At 36.0% G+C, this 24,082-nt stretch overlaps 1 protein-coding gene across 1 annotated transcript in view; it reads right to left on the bottom strand.

The window, feature by feature from the left end:
- The window catches only part of LOC114352322 (ankyrin-3), a 122,604-nt gene that overhangs the window by 20,048 nt on the left and 78,474 nt on the right, over positions 1 to 24,082 (bottom strand). Inside the window, exons 13-17 of the mRNA XM_028303908.1 lie at positions 23,484 to 23,582; positions 22,235 to 22,363; positions 21,245 to 21,443; positions 20,772 to 20,865; positions 20,167 to 20,275 (exon numbers count right to left, since the gene is read on the bottom strand). Of these exons, the coding sequence (XP_028159709.1) occupies positions 20,167 to 20,275; positions 20,772 to 20,865; positions 21,245 to 21,443; positions 22,235 to 22,363; positions 23,484 to 23,582 (630 nt within the window). The remainder of the gene's footprint in view (positions 1 to 20,166; positions 20,276 to 20,771; positions 20,866 to 21,244; positions 21,444 to 22,234; positions 22,364 to 23,483; positions 23,583 to 24,082) is intronic.

The raw sequence follows: 24,082 nt of genomic DNA on the forward strand, positions 1-24,082 counted from the left end.
GGGTCGAACGCGACGGGGACGCCTGTTTTGTGGATCATAATCAGATATAGATTAATCGCATCGCTGGATAGCCATAACATGTAAACTAGAATTGCATTGTTTATTTCTAAAAGTCCAAAAATATGCCCCATACTGGTAGGGCTCAAAGGATAAGGAGACATGAAAAGAGAGCTAGCTTTTTTTTTATTTATTTATTTTGACGTTTATACTTAAGTGCCAAATAATGGCTGAATTGAATAAAGATTTTTAATTTTTCGTGATACAATCCCTAATAGGGGCATTTTTTGTAAACACAACGGGTGTATATGTCACCGTAAAATTGTTAATTTCGTCAGATTAAGTACTTTGACATCGATCAATCCAACCTAAGTAACCCACTGTTAGTTCACAATCTAACGCGTTATATTATAAACTGACGTCACGTTCACGTTAACACAATCTAGTGATTGTTATTACCTACTAAAATTTTATGTTTACAATTTACGTTAAAAGTTACGACATTCCCTAAAAAAGGCAATCAGACTGTCTCCACATTCTGTTTTAAAACACGCTATAATGATGGATCTAGCTATATCACGTGAAGTGTGTAATGCTAGGCCTATAATGCCGATAGCTGCCACACATTTAATGACGCGTGCGCAAAAACACCAACTTGTGGTGTTAAAACCAGTGATGTGGAAAATCTGACAGAATAATACCAAAAAAAGCTATTGCATCAACAGCAAAACGGTGTTTTTTAACGTGATATAATGATAAATGTTATTGTCGGATGGATCTTATGTTTTGACATTTTTCTCGTGAGCTGACGTTATATACATAGCTGGGCACCGTTAATCAAATAGTTAACTTAGTTAATCGTTAAACCGTTAATAAAAAAATTAACTTCGTTAAACGTTAAAACGTTACATTTCGGAAGATTTAACGCAAGTTAACGTTAATCGTTAATCCGTTAACACGTGATAATAAAAACGAAAAAAAATATTGTATGCAAGGTTCAAATAATTTTGAAAGCTTTGAATCGCGCATGGAATTTATTCCTCTTTTATGTTTGCGGTTGTTTCGAAATTATGAACCTTGCATAAGTACAATTATTTTTTTCGTTTTAGTACAACTACATTTCAGAATAAAAAAGCTTGTATTAAAAAAAAGTTTTTTTTTACATATTATAATTTTATTATACACTTTTTAATTGTATCTCAATCTCAGAGAGTTGGTACAATTACAATACAATTTAGCACCAAAGTGCTCGAAAAGACAAATCCAACAAACCCAAACTCGATAAGTTTCCACCGTTTCGTTTAGGAATTCCTATGGCCACCTCCTGACTCCATCATCAGGACCCTGGACATCATCTAGTACTAAAGTGCTCAAAAAGACAAATCCAACGAACCCAAATTCGATGCGATTCCACCGTGTCATATTTAGGAGTTTCTATGGCCACCTCCTGACTCCATCATCAGACCAGCTCAATGGTACCATAACATTGCATTGTCATCGTACTTACATAAGTATACCAAATTTCAGCTCAATTGGTTGAGGAGAACTGGTCTTAAATTCAGTCAAAAAATTTGCTTTTTTATATCGTTGCGTTAGTGATCTGGTTTTACAAAAACTGTTGTTTTGGGTCCTGGAAGTTCTGGAAGCCCGAACGTACTTGTCAGAACGCGTTTTTCAGCGTGCCTGCTGTATATTTTTGGTAAATAGTAGGTACTGAATTAACGATTAACGGACTTAGGATAATTTAACGGAAGTTAACGAGTACGTTAACATTTTTTAAAGTTAACTTAAAAGTTAATCCGTTAATAGAAATGTTAACTTCGTTAATTAACGATTAACGTATTAACGAGTTAATGCCCAGCTATGGTTATATAGCTCGTTAGAGTATAGTTTAGAAAAGGTTTACACGTATTTTAATTATAAATAACAAGCTCTATCCCCGCGGCGGCTACGCCATTTTTGATTTCGTGTAATTTTTGTTCAGGGACTATGTAGGTATATAAAAAATTCCAGGGCTTATTGTAGTTGGAATTATTTATTTTTTGTCCTGTATTTATAATACCAAGAATTTTTATCATAAACACTACACACAAACAAAAATTTACACAGTTACAATAACTTGTTTGTCCGTTGGGAAAAGTAGCCATTAGACACTGAAAATAATAAAAGCCTCATTTCCATTAGGCCTTGCTCTTGACAGTGCTGATAAATGTTATCTAGGCAGTGACATTGTACACTCTGAATAACATCCATTAGCTTGGGTAGTTTATGAGAACATGTACACATGTAAAACCATCCACAAAACAACATTTTCGATAGGAAACATTCACTGATAATGAATTGAAAAATCGGTATGAATTTTGAAAGACGAAACTTTTCATATACTGAAGAAAACCCTTAAGAAAAACTTAATTTTAAACATGAAATAAAATTTAAGTATTTCGTAGTCTTTATGCAAGCAACATCTGAAAACATTTTCATAACAGCAGCTTCTAGTTAAGTTTTCCGACGATTTTCCCCTAGTAGGTCCACTCTACTACATAATTAAAGAGGAAATATTTTGGTTTAAAACGGAAAATACAAATTAATGCAGCCACTAAAGCGAATTGATGAACAATAAAACCGGCGTTCGCAACATCCTTTCCGTTGTTTGTTTAGTATAATGGCCAAAACTATTGTGATACAGCAGACACCGTATATTTGTACGATTTTTTTATCTAGCTTGATTAAAAAAAATACTGTCATAAATAGTTGCCGCGCAAAAAGTGTCACAAACTGTATTAAATAACATAATATCAATTTACCATCGTTTTTATTAGGTTTGATGCACTGTAAACACGACACTGTTTTTTTCTTTTTCACTTTCCCATCATCAGTTTTTCCGTTCGCAATCTCCTTAACTTTTTTATTCTTCAACTCCTCCTTTTTCGTTTTATTTTTTTGATGTTTCACGACACCCATTTTGGCATAACACGAAAATGCGCGCGCTTTTTTTTATTTTTTTCCACAGACTCGCGGGCGACGGCGCGCGGCAGATGCGCGTTCGGAAACTAGTGGCGGGACTAGCAACGCTAACTGCATTCGCGTGCGAGCAAGGAAACACTGGCAGTCGACAATAAGGCTTCCTACTGAAAGTCACTCGCCACTCGAAAGCGACTCGCACACGAGCAGACCGCGTCTGAGGCGTGCCCAGTGAGCTCACTCCATCGTCCGCCAAAATGGGATGCCCGATTTGGAATCAAGGCCAGTGGATTAATATTCCTCATGGCTGTACTTCCTAAACCGAATGTTAATTTCTCCTAATTAATATTTTAGAAATGGAAGTAATAAAAAGTATTAATTCTAATGGCATTGAGTGGTAAAGATCAAAGGGAGGGTACTACCTAATACTGGTACCTATTAGTGGCACGATCGATATTTTTCGAAGGCAGATAAGGGTAATTTTAGAACGGGCAGCGGCTACTCGACAAGGGCGGTCGAGTCGTATACAAAAGCGGTGGAGATGCGTGACTAGCTGCGATTAGTTACAGACGTACAACCGATACAGTTAGGTTGAGATACGAAATGTATGGAGTATGCGTTTGGTTTGCAGTATTCGTATAGTTCAAGCCCCAAGGACGGAGGCAACCTTCACATTTAAAGGTCAAACCGTACCTAATGTTGGTGAAGCCGTCGAAATGATGCGATTTGTGTTAAATAATTCATGATTTTTCTTTTAATCTATCATTATGGCCAGGCCTTTTAAATTCCAACTCTACCCCTCTTATTACAAAAAGTTAGACTGGTTGAACTCTGGTTTAAATTGACATTCAGTATTGAAGAAAAGACAATTTAAACCAGTGTTCGTCCCGGGGTTTAACTTTTTTGTAATAAGGGGTGATATGTTTCAAATATAAAAATCTGGCTCTACCACCTCTTTCTCTTAAAAGAATCGAAAGGAAGAGCAAGTTATCTGAAAAAGTGATTAGGTTAAAGTTTTCAGCTTTCAGATAAAGGTTTGCGTACAAAACCATAAGGAAATTATCTATGACTCAAGGAAATCCGTCGCTAATAGCGTTTCTTTTTTTGATCATTAGTGAGTACAAACAAATGAACCGCGTTCGAAATAGCGTTTAATGACTATTTTTTTCTAGCTGACAAAAAATTTAATCTGAGAACAAATTGTCAACGATTAAGTTATGAAATAAGATCCGTGTGTTAAGGTATTATACCATTTAATTTTAAATACATAGTTCAGAATTTAGATTCGTAGCTAAGTAAAATGTAAAATCTTTGAAGGTTTTTGAAAGCAATTGTTCTAAGTAAGGTGAAGTCATCAATATTTTGCTATAACTAACTTTTAGCTCTACATACGCGCCGGCGCAAACCTGTTTTTTGCGCTTCAAAAAGTTGCTAAGTACCAACTAAGTGGTTCAAGTATTTATCTGCAAATAGAATCTGACAACATACAAATATAACTTAAAGTACAGTCAGCTTAAAGTACCTATAACTTATTAAACTTTGTTAAAAGGCGTGTAACACACATAGGTACGCTAAAATATGTTATGTGATTTGGAAAAGTTACATCATCGGGTCTCTACATACATAGGTACTTACACGAGCGTAATGCAAAATAGTCCTTGAAACTGCATACCTAATCAGATTATAACATCAAACTTTTTAAGAAAAAACACGGTAAACGCACTTAATTATTTTCGGCTCTACATATTATATTAATTGTTCAGACTCTATTTTTCAGTTTCTTAGAATGCTTTTATTGTTTCAACACTATATTTTTGGACTCTAATTACAATTCGTTAAAATATTTTGAAGCATGTAACGATTTAAAAAAAGTTATTACTTAATCAGATGTTGTTGTGAAAATCTTTGGGGAAGGCATTTGGTTGAAAAGAACGAACTTTCCAAACTGAAGAGTGATATTCCAGCAGACTTTTCGTAGACTGACTGTACCAGCAATATAAACTCAATTCTCGTCATACGATCATACAATCACAACACGTGAGTAGCCAGTCTATTAGCTACGGTCGGTTAGTTGTGTTATGAATTACATACAAACTCCGAGGCTTCCGTGATACCTCTCAATGTCGCACATTCATGTGATTTATACTACCCATTTATGAGAATAACACTGACAGATTGAGGTTTGGTACTTTGGAGATACTCGTACTTATTTGGTTGATAATGGAAAAAAAGACAAGGTTTACCTACTTCTTTTTTTTCACTGGCTGTTTGTCGTGTGGGTTAAAACCTTAGTTAAAACTGAAGACAAAATCCTGATGTGAAACTTCTAAAGCTGAGCACCTTACTAAAAAAAATTAATGGAACCAGAGAAACACGTGCATAAAGTTTAAAACAAAAATATACTTATTTATTCGTCATATTATTGATGATTTTTTAATTGTAGAATAATAATTAAATTACATAAATACTCAATACCTGCTTATAACTTAGAAAAAGGAAAAACATTTCCAGTGATTTCCACCGTGCGCATATTGGAGTCGCATAGCGCCATCTATCGAAGAGCGGCCGAACTAAATATTCAATGGCGCGCATTGGCGGGAAAAGTGGAATGAAGTTCCCTTTGCATGCGTCACTGACGTCATTTATTTACAAAACAATGCAAATTATAACTTTATTTTAGTTTTTGGCTGCTTCTAGTGTCCTTTCGTAAGAAATTTTAAGTACATAGGACACTCAGAGGGGCAGTAAAAACGTCGTATAATCGTAGAAGCGGACATTAATGGGGTATTATTTTGGGGGGCCTGCAATATGTAGTGGGGATAAAATGGCCACTGTCCAAAAAACATTAGCCATGGCATGAGTGTACTAGCGTGTTTCTAGTAAAAGTAGATTTCAATGTTATTCCTTACACTTATGCCAAATAATAGTTTGTTGGCGAAAAGTTTAGTCTTATTCAAGATTCACTTTATAGAAATAAGTACTTTATTGTAAACTACACAAAAAAAATACCAAATCGAAACGGCACTATTTATTTAGTCAGTCTTATTGCTATGAAGCGATCTCTAACCGTCAACTGCTACCCAGGGAGATGACAGGTTTTCGTTGTGTGACAAATCTTAGTTAGGTAGGTACTTACCTACGTTAAATATATTCGTAGATACTTTAATTTTAATATTTATTTCGCAGCCCTCCAAAAATTTGCAATACCTAAACTAGGTTACTAAGTTTTAAGCACTGTATTTAATTATAAGACCTTATGTACCTACACTTAGTGAGCAAATAAATGAATATGTAAATTAAACTTTTAAAATATTTTTTATATGGTCGGCTGGTAGAGCTCATATTAGAAATGACCTCATACCATACTGTTTTTCTTAACTTGTTACCCTATTAAACTTAATGCTTTTGATTCTCAATGTTTCTGCAGAATATTTATTTTTAGTGTACACTTAACGTTTTGAGGCTATCGACTTCGTGACCAATACAATGTTAAGGTTATACGGACATGACCATGCTCATATTCATATACATACATACATATATAATATACTTAGTATCTTTACAACATAAGGTAAATGTTTTGCTTTTTTAAGACATAAGATTAAAGGTAGGTACTAAATCTCAATAGTTACATCCTTGTTTATATACTTTGTTTTTGTAAAATGCTATGTGATTAACCGATTGAGTCCCAGACGGCATTAATTAATGTCATAATAATTGATTATCTATTGTGTCTAGATTCGCGGAGCTTGAAGGATTAAGGCTGGGTTGCACTATCTTACTTTAACTTTAACAAACGTCAAAAATCTGTCAAACTCCATACAAAAAACATCGCTCGTCAAAGTTAGGTGGTGTAACTCAGCCTAAGTACTTTTTCTTAATTACCCGACTGCGCCAGAAGGAGGGTTATATTTTTTATATTTATAGTACATAGGACAGTGCTGCAATGTAAAACAAATAATAATAAAGAGAGAGAGGAAGGCGCTGGATGCAGGCCGCTACCAACAGTGCGATGTGGAAGTCATTGTTGGAGGCCTATGTATCAGCAGTGGACGTCCTGTGGCTGAAATAATGATGGTGAATAAAGAATCTTGAATATTTTGATTTGTCACCAGTATTTGTTTAACAAATTAAAACGTGAAATCTTTGATGTAACTCATTAAGCATCATTTCTAAGGGCCCGTCGTAAATGTAAATGAGGGAAAGCACATAATCGATATGTTAACATACGAGCATGTTTACACTTTCATATGACTATGTTTTGTTTACCCACTGTTTACCCACTGCAAGACATTTAATTCCGATAGATAGAGTTGCGTCGTAAAGCGACATCTAGTGCTTATAAAATGATGTAACAACCATTGTCAATATCTCTCGTTTAGAATCCTACGAAAGTTGATTTTCTTAGGAAATGTATGTTATTTTTCGGTGACACTTATTACGAGTATATCCTAAAACAAGATACCTACATCTAAGTAATATGACGTAAGAGCCTTTAAACCGGTTATGCCTACATACTAAATACGAACATAGTAGGTCAAACTATGTTAGAGTATTTTGTTTTAAGTAACGAGATAATACCGTAAAAGTATATGGTCTAACTCGAACATTGCGAACAAGGTAAGCTAAGTAAGAAGTGATCAATTCCCAATTTTTTAGAGAACATACTATTGAAATCCAAAATATGACTTTGCAAGGTTTAAATATTGCAATAACTAGCAACCCTAAACAACACGCTACTCGCTACAGCAGAGTCACTTTGTTTGTGCGGAATTTTCCGGAACTAATTCAGTACAGTCAATGGTCTTCGTTGTTTTTTATGGCCAGTTGTTGTTGTGAAATGTGAATCATGAAAGTATAGTCACATTTTATTTAATCATTATGTACTCGTAGTTAGATATTCTGCTGTGGTACAGTTGTAAAAACTATTTAAAGCTGTTTAAACTAGCTTGATAACTCGTAATAACCTCCATGACTTCATTATTTGAACTGTAAGGTACTCACGTGATCATTTAATAGTTTGATAATGAAATCTCTAAATGCCGCACTGTAAAACCATCGTTTAAGCAACATGAAAATATTGCTTGTTAAAATTTCCTATATTATTCATTCAAGTTGAGTAAGTAGGTACAGTCAGCGTTAAATAGTTCGTGACACCCAAAGTAGCCAAAAAGTATCAAAGATGTGTTGCGAACTTTTTGGCTACTTTGGGTGTCACGAATTATTTGACGCCGACTGTACTAGGTAATCATCATCATCATCACTGTCTGTCAGTCACTAGAACTCTACTGCTGGATCTTTACGTTAAACTATCATAGAACTAAGTAGGTAGGCTTTTCAATATGAAAAGGTTATGTTAATCTGTTCGTTTGTTTCAGCCAAATGACGTTCACTGCTGGGCAAAGGCCTCCCCAAGGATTTCCATAACGACCGGTCCTGTGTTGCCCGCATCCAGGCACCTCCCGCGACCTTCACCAGATCGTCGGTCCTAGTGAGGGGCCACGCTACGTTTTCCGGCCCGTAGTCACCACTCGAGAACTTTCCTGCCCCAGCTATGTGTTAATCTGTACGAGTATTTTATGTTATCATGTATTGTTTACTGGCTCTACTGGCACATAACTTACTGCTCCAATGACATCCAATAACTATGTTTTCGCCAAACATCATAACAATGGCGTGACGCAATCAAGACATCGTATGCTATGCAGTTTATGGCCACCATGCGGTATACGGCAATATGGTGTCGATCAATATGAAATTAATGGCAGGCAAAGTCCGCGTGTTCCTATGTATTTATAATCTTAACTTATACTTTTGAGCATCTTCGAATTCGCGTAAGTTAATTTTTTGACAGATTCTTGTACGAAGGAGTACGACCCTCTCTAATTTACCAGAATTCAATAGAGGATGGCTTACATCCTCCAAGCTGGCCAGATGGGGGCCTGAAATTGTTGTAGATATGATTATTCAGAGCTGATTATTGTTGACAAAATTCAAATTATAAAGAAATGGCTGACGATCTCTAGAAAAGAGCCCGTAGTTGACTGTGAGAAAAGGTGAAAAAGGCGGGAAATCGTGTTCTGCTGTGGCATTAGTTAATCTGTGCTTATGCCCAGAAATGTAACTGCTGGCTGAAATGTGAATCATTTTATTGATACAAGATAAAACATATTTGCAATGTTTTATAGAACAGATATAAACAGTCTGCAAGTCTAGGACAGATTAGTTTAATGTTGTTTACACATCGTATATACGTTATTACGAGTACATCAATGTACTTACGAGTCAAATGATTATCCAATTAACATGTACCTTTTCCTCGAGGATAACAATGATTAATTTGAAAACTTGTATTTCATATTAAGTAATGTACATAATTCTAATGCTCTTTTCTTGACACATTCTAAAATATTGTATTTAACATGAATACTTTGCCTACGTAAGAAATAACCTGAACACTTTAATGTTTATTACATCTCATTGTAAACAGCAAAATATAGATTTCAACACATTTTAAACTTTAAAAAACCGGGTACAGGGTCAAAAGAACCATTACGTCGGTACTCTATGTTTAAGCCGAGAGCAAAAAACACAACTTGTATGTCTACTATCTATTATAATAATTACGAGTAATTTCGTACCTCCATCGGATGTAGTGAGGTATTACTTCCAGTTTGGTAGCCAAAACCTGATTTTGGTTTCGAAGTATGACGATTTAAAGAGGTATTTTTGAAAGAGGTAATAGTTAATTTCAGAGTTAAAGAATAGACTGATCTACAGGTTTTAACCGGTTTATTACAAAAACTTATTTCATACACTAACATTATACAACCCTACAATCATTGAAAAACAGGAACATTATTAGGAAATCCCGAACTAATTTGACGTAGAAACTTTATACTCATCGCGTGTAGGAAAAAAGTTGCCTGGGTTTTTGAAAAAAGTTTTCCTTCCATGTCATCCGTAAAGGCCACAAACCAAAGAGGTATAAATCAGACATAAACTTTTTTACTTCTGTGTAGAAAAAAAAGTAGGAATTATTTTTCTTAAACCAGCATAATGCCACAACAAAAGAGGATTTCATTGACATTGGAAACAGTTGAAAATAACCACTCGTCACGGTACATGGACTGAGAGGGGATACCTATAAATTATTTAGGGAGGGTGGCCAGTGGCTTGTGACACTCTCGTATGGTAATGACCGCGAAAAATGCTAAATATTACGGATTCCCAGAGGATTTCGATTGCAGTTGTGATATCAGACAGAACCTGTTTAGGTCAAAAATTAAAGGAAAAAGGAATATATGGGAGAGAAGTTAGAATAATTACAAATATTGTAAACAACTTACGACAGGCCATCGAATTTTCAATAACAGATGAACAGGCGTATGATCTTCACGCGTATTATTTAATGTGAAACTAAATACCGTTTTACATAATAATAACCATGAAATTACACAGACTCTATCTTCGGTGTTGATAAAGTTATGGAAGTCTGTGACTATCAAATAAAAAAATATGGCATCGGAAACATTGCATCACTTGAAATCTTCTTGTTTTAGAATTAGTAATTAGAATGATTAATTAGAACCTCCTCATCCACATAAATTCTATAGAACTTGTCTCGGTTAACTTAACCCTGGATTTCGAGAGTTATGTAGAGAGTCCTAAAAGAACAGTCAACAGCCATTTTACTATAATTTATTGCAAAAGACCTCCTATTACAACCACATAAGTCATAAGCTACAGTGTTTAGCATCACCATCGTCTGTACCCAAATGTTTTAAGTTTTACGATCATAAATAACTATCTGGCCATACATCCAAACAGCACAATCAGTCGGTAACTCTATAGCGAAACAGGTTCCTGTGCGGGAGATAACTGTGAGGTCAGCCGGATTACATCACTGTATCAAAAACTACGAAGGCCAATCATCTGTTAACGAAAACTTATATCTTTGTTCATTAAAGACCCCTAAAACTTAAGCCTTTGTTTTATAGACTGAGTCGAAATTTCATGTACCTATATTAAAGCAAAACGATCATAATGTAATTTAAAATAGAACAATTACTGCAAAAACTTATTTACAATTGAAATTATGAATGACTAATACTCGACTGAATCATTATTTGAATCGCCACAAAAATAACGTCATTTGCCGTATTCACGGTGAACAAAATTAAAATTCTTGACAGTCGTTTATTAATAAATTTTGGCAATACGCCATCGACGCAAGCGCACCAAACCATTTGCATACAACAAAACTAATAAATAAACACAAAATCTACCGCTACCAAAATGGTAAACAAACTTAGGCCGCCCACGATTTATGTCTTTGCTTGAGTTTTTATGAAATACGTACCAAAAAGTTCGGCAGCAACAGGAAGCTTTCCTTATTTAGCGCCTAAAACACTTTCAGTTTCCAAGAACACTGTATGGGGCACTGAGTTTGAGGTTAAACAAAGGAACCATTCAGCGATTCACAGTTACATCACCGAACATTCGCGGGAATCGGCGAAGTTTTCAAACACTTCACAACAATTATCATAAACACACAAAACAGTTATTCCGTAATGGCCAGTTAGCACTGCACGGCGAAAAAAAAGAACGCGCGAACTCGAAGTTCCTTTTTCGAATTGATTTGTTCTATATTCGAATTGGATTAAGTTGATTGGTTAATTGAATTGAGTAGTGTTGTGCCGTGATAAGCGTAGAGAGGTCGCGGCGCGACTGGTCGCTCTGTATAATTGACGCCGGCTCACGTGCGTCCGCATGCAAAAACTTTTACACAGAACTCGAACTCTCACAGAATGCTAAGCCCACGCTGGGAGCCGTCATCGACTAGGAATGTGGACACGTGGCCCGCTAGGGTGAGCTTAAAGCTATAAACTTGCACAGAATTAGTCCACACTTCACTGTCAAAGTTAAAAATAAAAAAACCATCAACAAGAAATCAGAAACACGGCTTAAATATCCATTAATCCAAGTAGTATCAGATTAAATACCATAGATAAAATAATCTATATATATAAAAGAAAGTCGTGTTAGTTATTCCACTTATCGAACGGCTGAACCGATTTAGCTGAAAATTGTCAGGGAGGTAGTTTAGAGCCAGGAGAAGGACATAGGATACTATTTATCCCGTTCGAAAATTAAAAAAAAAAGTCTGCTTATTTATTGCCATTAAGGCGGAACAAAGTTCGCCGGGTCAGCTAGTTGCAAGATAAAATTAATAAATCTTGAAATACTTTTGCCAATTCTAAACATTTTGTGACTCTGGCAAACAGACAAAATACAAAACAATATGCTTCGAATACGATTCGAAGCATATTATAGCTATGTTAATTCAAGGAAAGTGACGTCACACACGTTATTATTTCTAACATAATATTATTCATAACTCATAACCCAACGTGGAATTCCTAATGTATGACATAATTATGAGAATTTTGTAGATTTAACACAAAAAGTATTTCGCTGATTTTAAACAATAACAGCTGACCGTACTTAGTCAAACGCATGATCTTTGTTTGCATTTCTTGTCTAGTTTTATGCACATTTGAAGTTGATAGGTAAGTATAAATTATAAATATAATATTATTATTAGCTGCGTGACCCACTGCAGGGCAAATGGGTCCCTTTCTCTTCATACTTCAGTGATCTGGGGCGATGCACTTCAGTCATCTGTGTAACCGTCTAGGTCATGCGCTCATCTTTTAAACATTATAATAACTTTCAATATCTTATGAACATGGAATGAAGTCATCAGAGGCCAAAGAAAAGCAAATGTTTCCCAAAAATAGGGACCAAATGTCACTTTTTACAAATAATTGTATATTCATATTTTTCTCCATTTTAGGAGCTTGAAAATAATACACAAGTGTACAGACTACAGAATCATCTAGATTTAACGACTGTTTGTTTGATCGCTTCTATTTTCTTACTGAATAATTACTAATGACATCACTATTATTTAATAATCACAGTTAATTAATATTTATCCACAGATTAGTAGAAGTTGCAAACCAAATGGTTCCCCGAAAATAATCAACTGCAATCCGTTCAGAAATACCGATTCTTAGCTAATTTTAAATGTTACGAGTTTCGCGTTGGTTTCCGAACTCCTGAAAACAATGGCAGAGAGCCAACGCCGCGTGAATATGTCTAGTAAACGCAGATAATTATAAACCCTGGAATTAATTTAAATTTAGGTATAATTTTTGCAATGTTTGTCCTTGAAACACCTTGGCTTAAAGGTCATTGTGTTTGTGCGAAGTTAGAGACTTTTATACGCAAAAGGCAAGGGGCCAGGTAGATTTCGATCCATCTAACGACGCATATTCTCATATCTCACGATAAATACGCGGCATAGCATAGAGTGAATGTCGACTCCAGGCGACACACTAGTGTCCTTTGATCACCTGAGTGATCAAATCCAGGTGATCAAAGTGGAATAGACCGAATTTCCACGTTGAGAAGTGTGCTTTAATTAGTCTAATGTGCCTATCTCTACTAAAATTCACTTTTCAGCGATTCACAGAAAACGAGAGTCACTTTTTCATTGTATTTACTCAGTTATAACACAGTACGAATTAAAGGCAAAGTCAAGGCTGTAAGCTAGTAGTTTAAGAAATTCCGAAGTTTAGCAAGAACTGTGTGTATCCTCGCACCTGCTGAGAGAAAGCTGATCAGGGCTGGGTTGGGTTTAAACCTGATGCGTTTTCCACAGAAATTATCTTTGAGAGAGTATTTAGATCTAAATGTTACTTGCTATTAATATGCTAGGTACGCTTAATTACAAGTGTTATTGGGAAATATAGTTTATGTGAGTTTTGGGGGCTTTCCCTAGGATATCCTTTTGTTGTCGCTCATTCTTAGATAGATCTGAAAACTCGAAAACGCTGATTTCATTTTAATTATAAAGGTTTTCAACAATACCTACTCGTGTATTTACACCAGTCCTGCCTAATACAGATTTCAAAATACTTAATACCTAAGTTTTCAGTGATGGTTTGAAGAACTGAAGGCTAATGATTACTTCAAGCAACATTCAAATTACTATAATATTATTATTTATTATCATCCTACAAAATCAAAATTATCTTTATTCGTGTAGACTAATTGAATTAGTACTTGCAAATCGTCAATGCTCTTAAAGAGTCTATACATGTCTCATTCTGTTTTTTCCCTACCAGCGCTTCGAGACAAACATTTGACAAGTGCTGAGAAGAAGCACCGCACAACAAACTTCAAAATCAAGGACAAATACTATTGCTACAAGAGTAGTACTCGTAGTTGTGAATGAATTCAACCTCGCCTTACGAAAATAGACAATAGTAACATGCACCCCTGGCACAGTGACTCGTGACATCCATTGACAGATTAGATAACGACTGCGCCTGCGTCGCTTTAATGAAATCATGCTAATAGCATCTAATGGAGATGCTGTGGCCATAAAAATTATAAAATGGGACCATTTTCAGGTCTAAAATTCATCAGTGATGTTTGTTAGTAATAATTACATATAGAATACTACTAATGACAAGTGCTACTAGACTTGGCAAGAAGAGACGGCTCGGAAAAGAAGGACATAAAATCTATGTTTTACCCTGAGTGTCATACAGTTCATATAAAATCTATAATGGTTGTCATAATCATAATCATTTATTTGCAATTAAACAATGTCACTCGAGAAGGTATGTAGAAATGTTTAATGTTGGATAGTCATAATTTATCTATTTATTTATTGGCCTACAAAATCTACTAAAAACATTGTTATTACAGATTGATATTGTGCTGTGTACTATCCTTTAATAAATAAATAAATATCTGTTTTATTTCCCTAAAATTGCCTAGTTTTCTACCTAATTGGCTCAACTTTTCAAGTAGGTTACTAGCGAATTGAGACACAATTTTAACCATGACAATAACATTAACCGGTGCTTTTTGTATGGAATTTGTCAGATTTTTGACGTTAAAATAAGATGGTGCAACTCAGCCTTAGGGTTCCACGAGTTAATTTATTGTTTCAGGGATTTTGAATGTTTTCAGTCTGGCATTTTCCCTTAACCATGGCCACCCTACAATAATAAGGAATTTGTCTATGATTCCATAGACTCGTCATGAACCAAATAGCATCAATCATACAGACCGAATGTACTATGTTAGATTAAGTAATGAATTATGCATGGCGGCTTGGCCATTGTATGGGCCAATATTGATCGATTTGCTTACAATGGTCATACAAAATGGTCGGATAACTACGGTACACCCCTTTTGATGAGACTTGTATAAATTCAATTTTGAACATTGTGATTAACATTAGAATTGTCAATCGGAGATGATTCAAAAATAAACATTAACAAATGCCCACTTATTATATTTTATTCTAATAAGCAAAATATATTTGCTTTGGGTGGTCGCAAAAGTATGTATGTATTGACATAACTTTCGTCTCACAATAGCAAACGTGAGCTCAAATGCCATAAAAAGTGTTATTTTACATGCTAATAAATTTTAGCGGTTCGACGAAGATGGCATTACGCCTTCCGTTTTGTTGGACACATCATATTACTCATCGTAAGTTTATAACGTGGTCTTATTTCAAAACCTGGTTAACACCAGTTGGCGTCCCAGACTAGGCCAGCAATTGCGAGTTCGAATCCCACTGGGGACATATTATGCTGAGATAGAGAGAGATGTTAATTAATTCCAGACATAATGATGTCATATAAAATTCACAAGAAGATAGAAAAACGTCAATAAATTTTATTATCTTTAACCTCCAGTTAGACCTATATTACTCGTAGTTTGTAGTTAGCAACAAAATTTTGTAAAATGACGCGCGAATGACGAATCTATTGCATAAACATAGGTCAATATCCGCTATTTGATTTACATGGAAATTACTATTGCTCATTCATATAGTGTAATCCTATATATTATTATGTAGTGACATAATACTTATACAGGATGGTTGCACAAATTATACAAGCAAAATTAATTGAAAAGTTAGATCATTGGATCATTTATTTTACACTTTTAAGATTAATTATGAACTTCCGCCACGATAATTCAACAAGGTCTTGCTCTGCCGATCACTCTAGTGCGTCTGAAGGATAGTCGATTAGTCATCTAGCCATTTTAAACAAATGGTCGGTTTGTTAAGTCAAGGTTGTCTTAACATTAGGATATCTCTACATTTATTTACTTCCGATATTGAGATTCAGCGCACAGTAGATGAAATAGCGCTGAAAGCAATATAGTGCGGAAGTTTAGATGGGTAAATTAATACTGGGACGGTTTAAAGCGCTTTCATCATCATCATTTCAGCCATAGAACGTCCACTGCTAAACATATTCCTCCCCGAGTGATTTCCACAAAGGCCGGTTGGTAGCGGCCTGCATCCAGCGCCTTCCTGCTATCTTTATGAGGGCGTCGGTCCACCTTTAAAAGCGCTTTATAAGAGCCTATTTACAGAAAATGTATGGCTTTTATATGAAAGTCCGTAGCGCTCTAGATACAGTAAAAGTACACTAGTCACTAGACTTACCTATTTACTTGTTCATTTGACGTCTTAAAATTAAACAAACTCTAAAAACTTCCTAACTTAACTACGTTTCTCTAGAAACTTCCTGCCCCGTACAACCAAACTGTGGAATGGACTGTCGTCTGCGGTGTTTCCGGACGGATACGACCTGCAAGCTTTCAAGAGGAGAGCGTATCTTTATCTTAAAGGCCGGCAACGCACCTGTAACGCCCCTGGGTCTGCGGGTGTCTATGGGCGACGGTAATCACTTACCATCAGGTGATCCGTCTGCTCGTTTGCCTCCTATCACATAAAAAAAAAAAAAAAAACAAAGATTAATCCCAATTTGGAATTTCATTTCTCACCTTATTCCGATAAGATCAAACCGTATCACGCACTCGCGTAATACGTAACGAGCCCCGCTTTAGCACCTTGATCTTAAAGGTCAATATCGTTCAACATCTGCCCCAGAAACCTTTTGTCGTGCTCGGTGTCAAGGTTACAATACGTTGTAAACAAACCCGAAATCAGATAATCTCCCAAGTTAAACGTAGCCACACAAGAAAGCAGTTAATTGAAACTGTTATTGTTTAAAAACCGACTCTGTGATTCGTAGTTTAAGTTTGGTTTCGTTTGTAAGGGTTTTTGGCTAGGGAAATGTAAATTGGGCTGATAAATGACGGTGCAGCCAAATAAACAAGCATTCCAATTATTATGGAGGCAATTATTTATAAAGAAAATAGATTATGTGCATGAGACCGCGGTAACAATTGATTTTTATTGTCTCGATTAGCGGGTGCTTGAAGGGCTACACCAGGGTGATAGTAGTATAATTCTTATGCTTTTCATAGTTTTTCCAAACTTGGGTTTGGTATCAATAATCCGGTAGTAAGTGATAACGAACTTGGTAGTATTTGAAGGATTCTAAAGATGGAATGTAAGATAGATAAGATAGAGTTCTTTTTTTTCTGTCTGTGTTTAATGCTGTATTTACCTGTAAAGGCATATCTTTTTGATTCTAGCTTTCTAACCCTTAAGTAACATCCTTATTTTTGGTTACACATTGAACACCCTGGGGTAAAAAATTACCCCAAACAGAAATTGAAATTTTTTAATTAAATATTTAAAATCAATTCAATTTGTGATTTACATGTATTAGCGGGCTCACTAAATTATACGATTGCTTTTAAAAATCGTCTATCCAGCGTAAAGAAACATCTTAAATCAATCATAACAAAAAACTAAGAATTTTTCATTTGCAACTAATAGTCTCCACAATGGTCTTGTAGAAAAATCTTAAAAAGTTATTGTGGGAACTTAAAACTTACACTAATCGAACATCGAATAGATGCTTTATACACATTTTAAACTGAAAGTTAAATAAAACGAAAAATTTTGGACTTACAACAAAGCAAAATAAAAAAAACTTGTTTTTTATAAAATTATGAGAAATTATTTTTTATTTTATTTTATTTCTAATAATTATTTTCAAAACACATCAAACACACTGAATTATTATGTAATTATCACTTTCGAGCTCTATTACTGTGTCGAATTTATGAAAGCTTTGTTCTGAGGGGATGTCTTCAAAGTTCGTAAAGTATCATGTAAATCAAGCTCTATTTATCTCTCTGTATTTTTGAGACAACGCTATACTTGGTCGTCATATAAATATTTACTCATTTTGTTTAAATATTATAAAAACCTATTAATAATATGTTAGGGGATGATAAATTAAAGCATGCGTAACTAACACCCTGGGGTAAATTTCTACCCCACCTACCTGTAAAAGCTAAACGAATGATTTTTTTCACATCCCGCGTCTAGGAGCTTAAAGCGCACGCTCTGCATTGAGAATACACAAAACGACATTGCACTAGCTTCGCTAGAACAAAAGATATGACAATTTTTATGCGCCTGGGGTAAAAAATTACCCCACGGTGTTACTTAAGGGCTAATAATGTAACGATGCATGTAAATTGATATGTTGTTGGTAAATCTTCAACAATAAATAAATAAATAGAAGCGATAACATAGAGTAAGTTGGTTTATTCAGTAAATACTAAATACCCTGTCGAGATTGTAAGATTGACCCACAAGAAATGACCCTCCATCTATCTATGTTGTTTATAAAACAATCTTAGAAACCTATTCTTGAAAACAATTTCGAAATGGTAAGAGAATTTCAACCATTCGGGGAATACCTAAAATCTTTGTCCCTACTTCCTTGTTTCTCTACTAAAATTATTAATGATTTCGTCAAGTCACCTTTCACCCTTCTGACGATAAATACAGTCAGTCATAACAAGGAGCTAGCCGCCATCTATTTCCGAATTTGTGTTTTATTTCTCCCGATATCCGTGACTAAAAATAGTTGAGCTCGGGAGACGTACAGTGGGGTACAAAAATGTCTGCAGTTTCTCTAAAGTTCTGAGAAATGTCAATATTGCTATTGCAATACTGCCATTAGATATGTACAGTGCCTTTCATGTGATAGATTATAAATAATTATAATATCTCGAAAAGTTATATCGAAAATACTCGAAATGGCAATAGAGAAACAAAATATAAAAACTAAACTCAAAGTTTTAGAAAATCATTACATTCTTTTAGTAGATTTAGGCGAGTTTAAAATATTATTCATATTCAGACTCAAGAAATCGTAAACTACTACTTTAATTCAGTTCTGTGACTCTGACAGACATCAACAGACAGTTCTGTGAATTATTTAAGTCAGTTCTGTGACAGATAAAATCATAGACAACGAATGAAGCTTTGCCATGTATTTTTATACAAATTAAAAAACATATTATAAAATACACGTATGTGACCGACTGTACCGCCTCGCTGGCACACTTCCAGAGGCCAATTTATGCTCGCTTTGAGGGATATCATTACATTTAGTTGCGCAACCGAACCTAACGCGCACATCAAAGATCGGGCTTATTTGTGAGACTGGTATTGCACGTTCAAGTGCAATATTGTAAAGGATTGTATCAAATTATGATTATTTAGAATGCTTTTGTAACATAATATGTTAAATGTAGAAACAATTTCGATCTATTCACTCTCCCGCGCTGATTTCATAATAGCAAATAAAACCGACCATTGCCCGTTGTTAACTGACATCGAAAAACATCGTCTTTACTTCATCATCATAGGCCTCCCCCAATGCTTTCCATGTTGCCCGGTTGGTAGCGGCCTGCGTCCAGCGCCTTCCTGCTACCTTTATGAGGTCGTCGATCTTCCTGCTACGCTACGTTTTCCGGTACGTGGCCTCCATTCCAGAGCCTTGCTGCCCCATCGGCCGTCAGTTCTGCGTACTATGTGCCCTGCCTATTGCCACTTCAGCTTGCTAATCCTCTTTACTTGCCTTCGAGTATTGTCTACCGATATAGTTAATATGATTGATTCCAAACAATCTAAACTTTAAAGTTCAATTCCACCTATCATCATTCCACCATCAGTTCATTTAGTCAACACTGCATTAGCATAACCCCCTTTAATTCACTTTTCTTACACTTCCGAAACTTTTCAGTCTGATTGGGGAGGCCTGATATTCATCTCTCCCTTACATCTTACGTCATCCATGAGAAGAGTGGAAGCCCTTTTCTTCTCTGACAGATTTACACGGTTAAAAAGATAATAAATAAGCACTAGAAGATGTAAATAAGACTTACCAGTATCACCAACAGCTTGGCTGAGCGTGTTCTCGGTGACAGGTCGTAGCGCCTCCACCGCGCTGATGTAGCCCAGTCGGTCGGCGATAGCGCACGCGGTTTGGCCGTTCTGGTGGGAAACAAGAAAGTTAATAATTAGACTATCGGGTATTGGACAGTACATGAGTTGCCCCTATTTCTAATAAGTCTTTAATTTAAGTCGCAAAGTTGGCAGAAATTCATTTAATCTTAAAATTACTAGGTATTCAATAAATTAGAATTTATTGAAGCGAACCACTAGGCCAGAGAGTCTAACCAACTATATTTATAAAATTATGTACAATGCTAATAGTTGTTTAATTCTGTCATTTTCTATCAAATGTTATATCGCAAACACGTTACAAATAATGTAAGTTCATAATGTAACTTTAGAACATCTATGCTATGACGAAAGAGTGGATTCCTCTCACTCAATACATGTTACTTAAACTTAAAGAGAGGAATTCCCCAACTACTTGTCAATAAAATATTTTTCATTTGAAAAAAAAAAAGAGTAATAATGGTGTTATAACACTATTTTAGAACACTCTTAGCATTTTAAAATGGCATACTAAGGTGATACTCACAGCTGACAACGCATTCGGGTCTGCATTGTTCTTGAGTAGCAGCTGGATGATGAGCGTGTGTCCTTGCTGTGCGGCTTGGTGTAGAGGCGTGAACCTGAACCAAACAATACAAGTTACAATTTACATTCGATAGTAAAACAGCTGTTAGTAAGGGAAGACGGACTTCGGATATCGGAATGGTGTCATGAATCAATAGGGGAGTATTATACGGCTTTATTTCAGCTACTATTTCCAGATTACCCGGTTGGTAGCGGGCCGCATCCGGCGCCTTCCCGCACCTTTATAAGGTCACCTATCCACCTTGTGGGTAGCCGTTCCAGTTACACATTATAATTCTTAGTTTACTCATACACTGCACCTTAAGTGATGTCACATCGTGGTGAGAATGCGAGTACCCAACCATCGCTAGAGCGGACGCTAAAGTGACCATCAGCATTTACTAATTGCTTATACAGCCATTATTCCCAACTTACCCGTGAGCTGCCCTCGCAGTGACGTCAGCCTCGGCCTCTATAAGCGCCCTGGCTGCTGCATGGTGGCCATGATGAGCTGCAGCATGTAAAGGAGTGTATCCATCTCTAGTCCGCGCGTTGCAGTGACCGCCAGCAGCTAGTAAAGACTTCAGAACCGCTGTGCGACCTTCAGAGGCTGCTAGGTGTACGGGTGTTAGACCTGGAAAAAAGCTGCTATTATTGACTGATCGGAAAGTTAACTTCTACTTTAGTGCCCCTGTACACTGCATATTTCCCCTGGATTATGTATAGAAAAATACCCGTGGACCCCCCTGGTGGGATAAAGTAATAGGATAAATGAGTTGATGTGTCTCTTAAAGCTATACTTCAATTCAAACAGAATATACAAAAATAGTCAGTTTTCCAATCTGATTAGTGATAAAAATAACATAATAAGTTTTATTTTAATACCAAGTAGTTCAATGGTAAAATCATTATCCTGTTTAATGACCGAGTGCCATAATTTTTATGGTTTACTAGCTTTCCGCCCGCGGCTTCGCCCGCGTGGAATTTTGTCTGTCACAGAAAAACTTTATCGCGCGCGTCCCTGTTTCAAAAACCGGGATAAAAACTATCCTATGTTCTTTCCCGGGACTCAAACTATCTCTATGCCAAATTTCATCAAAATCGGTTGCGAGGTTTAAGCGGGAAAGCGTAACAGACAGACAGACAGACAGAGTTACTTTCGCATTTATAATATTAGTTGGGATTGCGTAACTACAATTGGTTTTCTTTCACAATTATCTCAGCATTGACCGTTATATTCTTCAAAAAGTATTCAAAGAACTGCACCAGAGTTACTGAGTAGATAAAAACAAAATTACTGAGTTGCACTATCTTAATTTAACTTTAAACAAACGTCAAAAATCTGTCATGTTAAAAAAATTGGTTCAACTCAGCCTAATTTTATATCTACGCAATATAGTGGATATAGTGCGCAATATTGCTTACCGTTATTGGCAGGTACGTTGACATCAGCTCCTCGCTCGATGAGCATCTCCACGCAGTCCTCATGACCTTCCTGGGCAGCCATGTGCAGTGGTGTGAACCCTGCCTTCGACTTAACTCCAGGGTCGGCATCTAAAAGAACATAAGAAAAGATATAAAATTAGTTCAGCTACTTTCTCAATCTTGAAGTCTTTTAAATTGTGTTTAGTGATTTAGGATGACCTTCATTAGACCTCATGGGTTTTAGCCAGACTATATTGCGCGATATTCAGTAACTTGTCTTCATTTCCAGAATATTTATTTATTAGAATTTTCATTTATAAGGCTTAAAGATTACGTTTAAACATGTAACACATACACAAAAGCCTGCCGTGTCGTGCGGACTGGGAGGCGAGGTACGTAGTGTAGATTGTTTTTCAAATTAAACTGATTGTGACGGAAGAAAGTTCATTGAAACTTCTGTCGTAAGAGTGTGGATCAGTTGTCTACTATTGTACGGCTGTAGAAAATATTTTTAGCGTAGGCTCTCGAATACTGTTTTGATGAAACTAAAGTTACTGAGCTATTGATGCTACTAGTTTCAGAAGAAAGAAAGAAAAATAGTTTATTCGGTTCATACAAAGTCAGAATGTAGGTACAGATTAACGATATAATTATTTATGTACATAATTATATCGGTAGTGTATCGTCGGGGTATACTATATTTACAACTACTTTAAGGCAGGTGTGTGATGCTGTTTTTGTGTGTGTCGAACGGAGTCCCCATTCATCGAGTGACAAAACTATACAGTGAATTAATGCTTCAATCACACCAACGCGTGCAGATCGCTTTCGCCGGTGCGATCATAGGCCAATGACAGGTCGCGCGGACTGTCATGGGTCGCGCGACCTGTCATTGGCTTAAATCAGTGGCTCCGTCAATCAATAAACAAAATAATAGTACGTTATAGGCCGTGCCAAACTTATTTAGCAAAAAATTGCCTTCGTTTACAGAGACATTTTAGGATGGGCAAATTTACTTCCACCACGAAATTCTTAGATTCTGTAGAGTCGCAGGAGACCGCCGAGATTATTGTGGTTTCAACTATTTTATATTAGCCAGGGGTAAACTCAATTCTCATACTTGTTCACAGGGGTAGTGACATTGAAAAGGTTAGGAACCACTGGCTTAAATGATCAAGCCGGCGATGGCGATCTGGATGCGTTGATGTGATTGAAGCTTTATAGTGTGTGTGTCATGTAATAAACTCACCGTGCTCTAACAGAGCGAACGCGATATCTGGGTGGTTGTGCCGGCAAGCGATGTGCAGCGCCGAGTGGCCGTTCTTGGCCAGGGAGTGCGGCGACGCTCCTACAACACAACCGCTAGCTTACACAAACGTACTAGAACATGGCACATTACTACGGTTAGTGGAGAAGATTCAATGGCTTTATAACTCTGCTATGAAAATAAAAATGAAAAATGTTTATTTCGTTACCAACAATAATAAATAAGTCATTACAATGGCAATGGCACTAAGACATTTTAAGTTATTTAGAACGTGTAAAAAACTCTTAATCAATCGGGCTAGAATATGCGCCATGATAAAATCTTATCGATGACTTTGATCGACAAACGTTTGGGTTTATCGTGCAACATCGATATAATGCTTCGCAATAATTTTTTTTATCCACAACCTACAGGAAAGTAGTGCTTTTGGTGCTTAACTACAAATATTATTTGTCTCAAAAATCTTTGATAAAATATAATTGAATTACTTCATTAATGATTGCTCATTCACACCATGAAACTTCTCCATTATTATGTTATAAGTGCGTATAATCTAGCCTATTTAGTGTTTGAGTGCTAAC

This window comes from Ostrinia furnacalis, unplaced genomic scaffold, assembly GCF_004193835.3.
Source record: "Ostrinia furnacalis isolate ACB-3 unplaced genomic scaffold, ASM419383v2 OfSCF1318, whole genome shotgun sequence".
In the NCBI taxonomy this organism is placed as follows: Eukaryota; Metazoa; Arthropoda; class Insecta; order Lepidoptera; family Crambidae; genus Ostrinia; species Ostrinia furnacalis.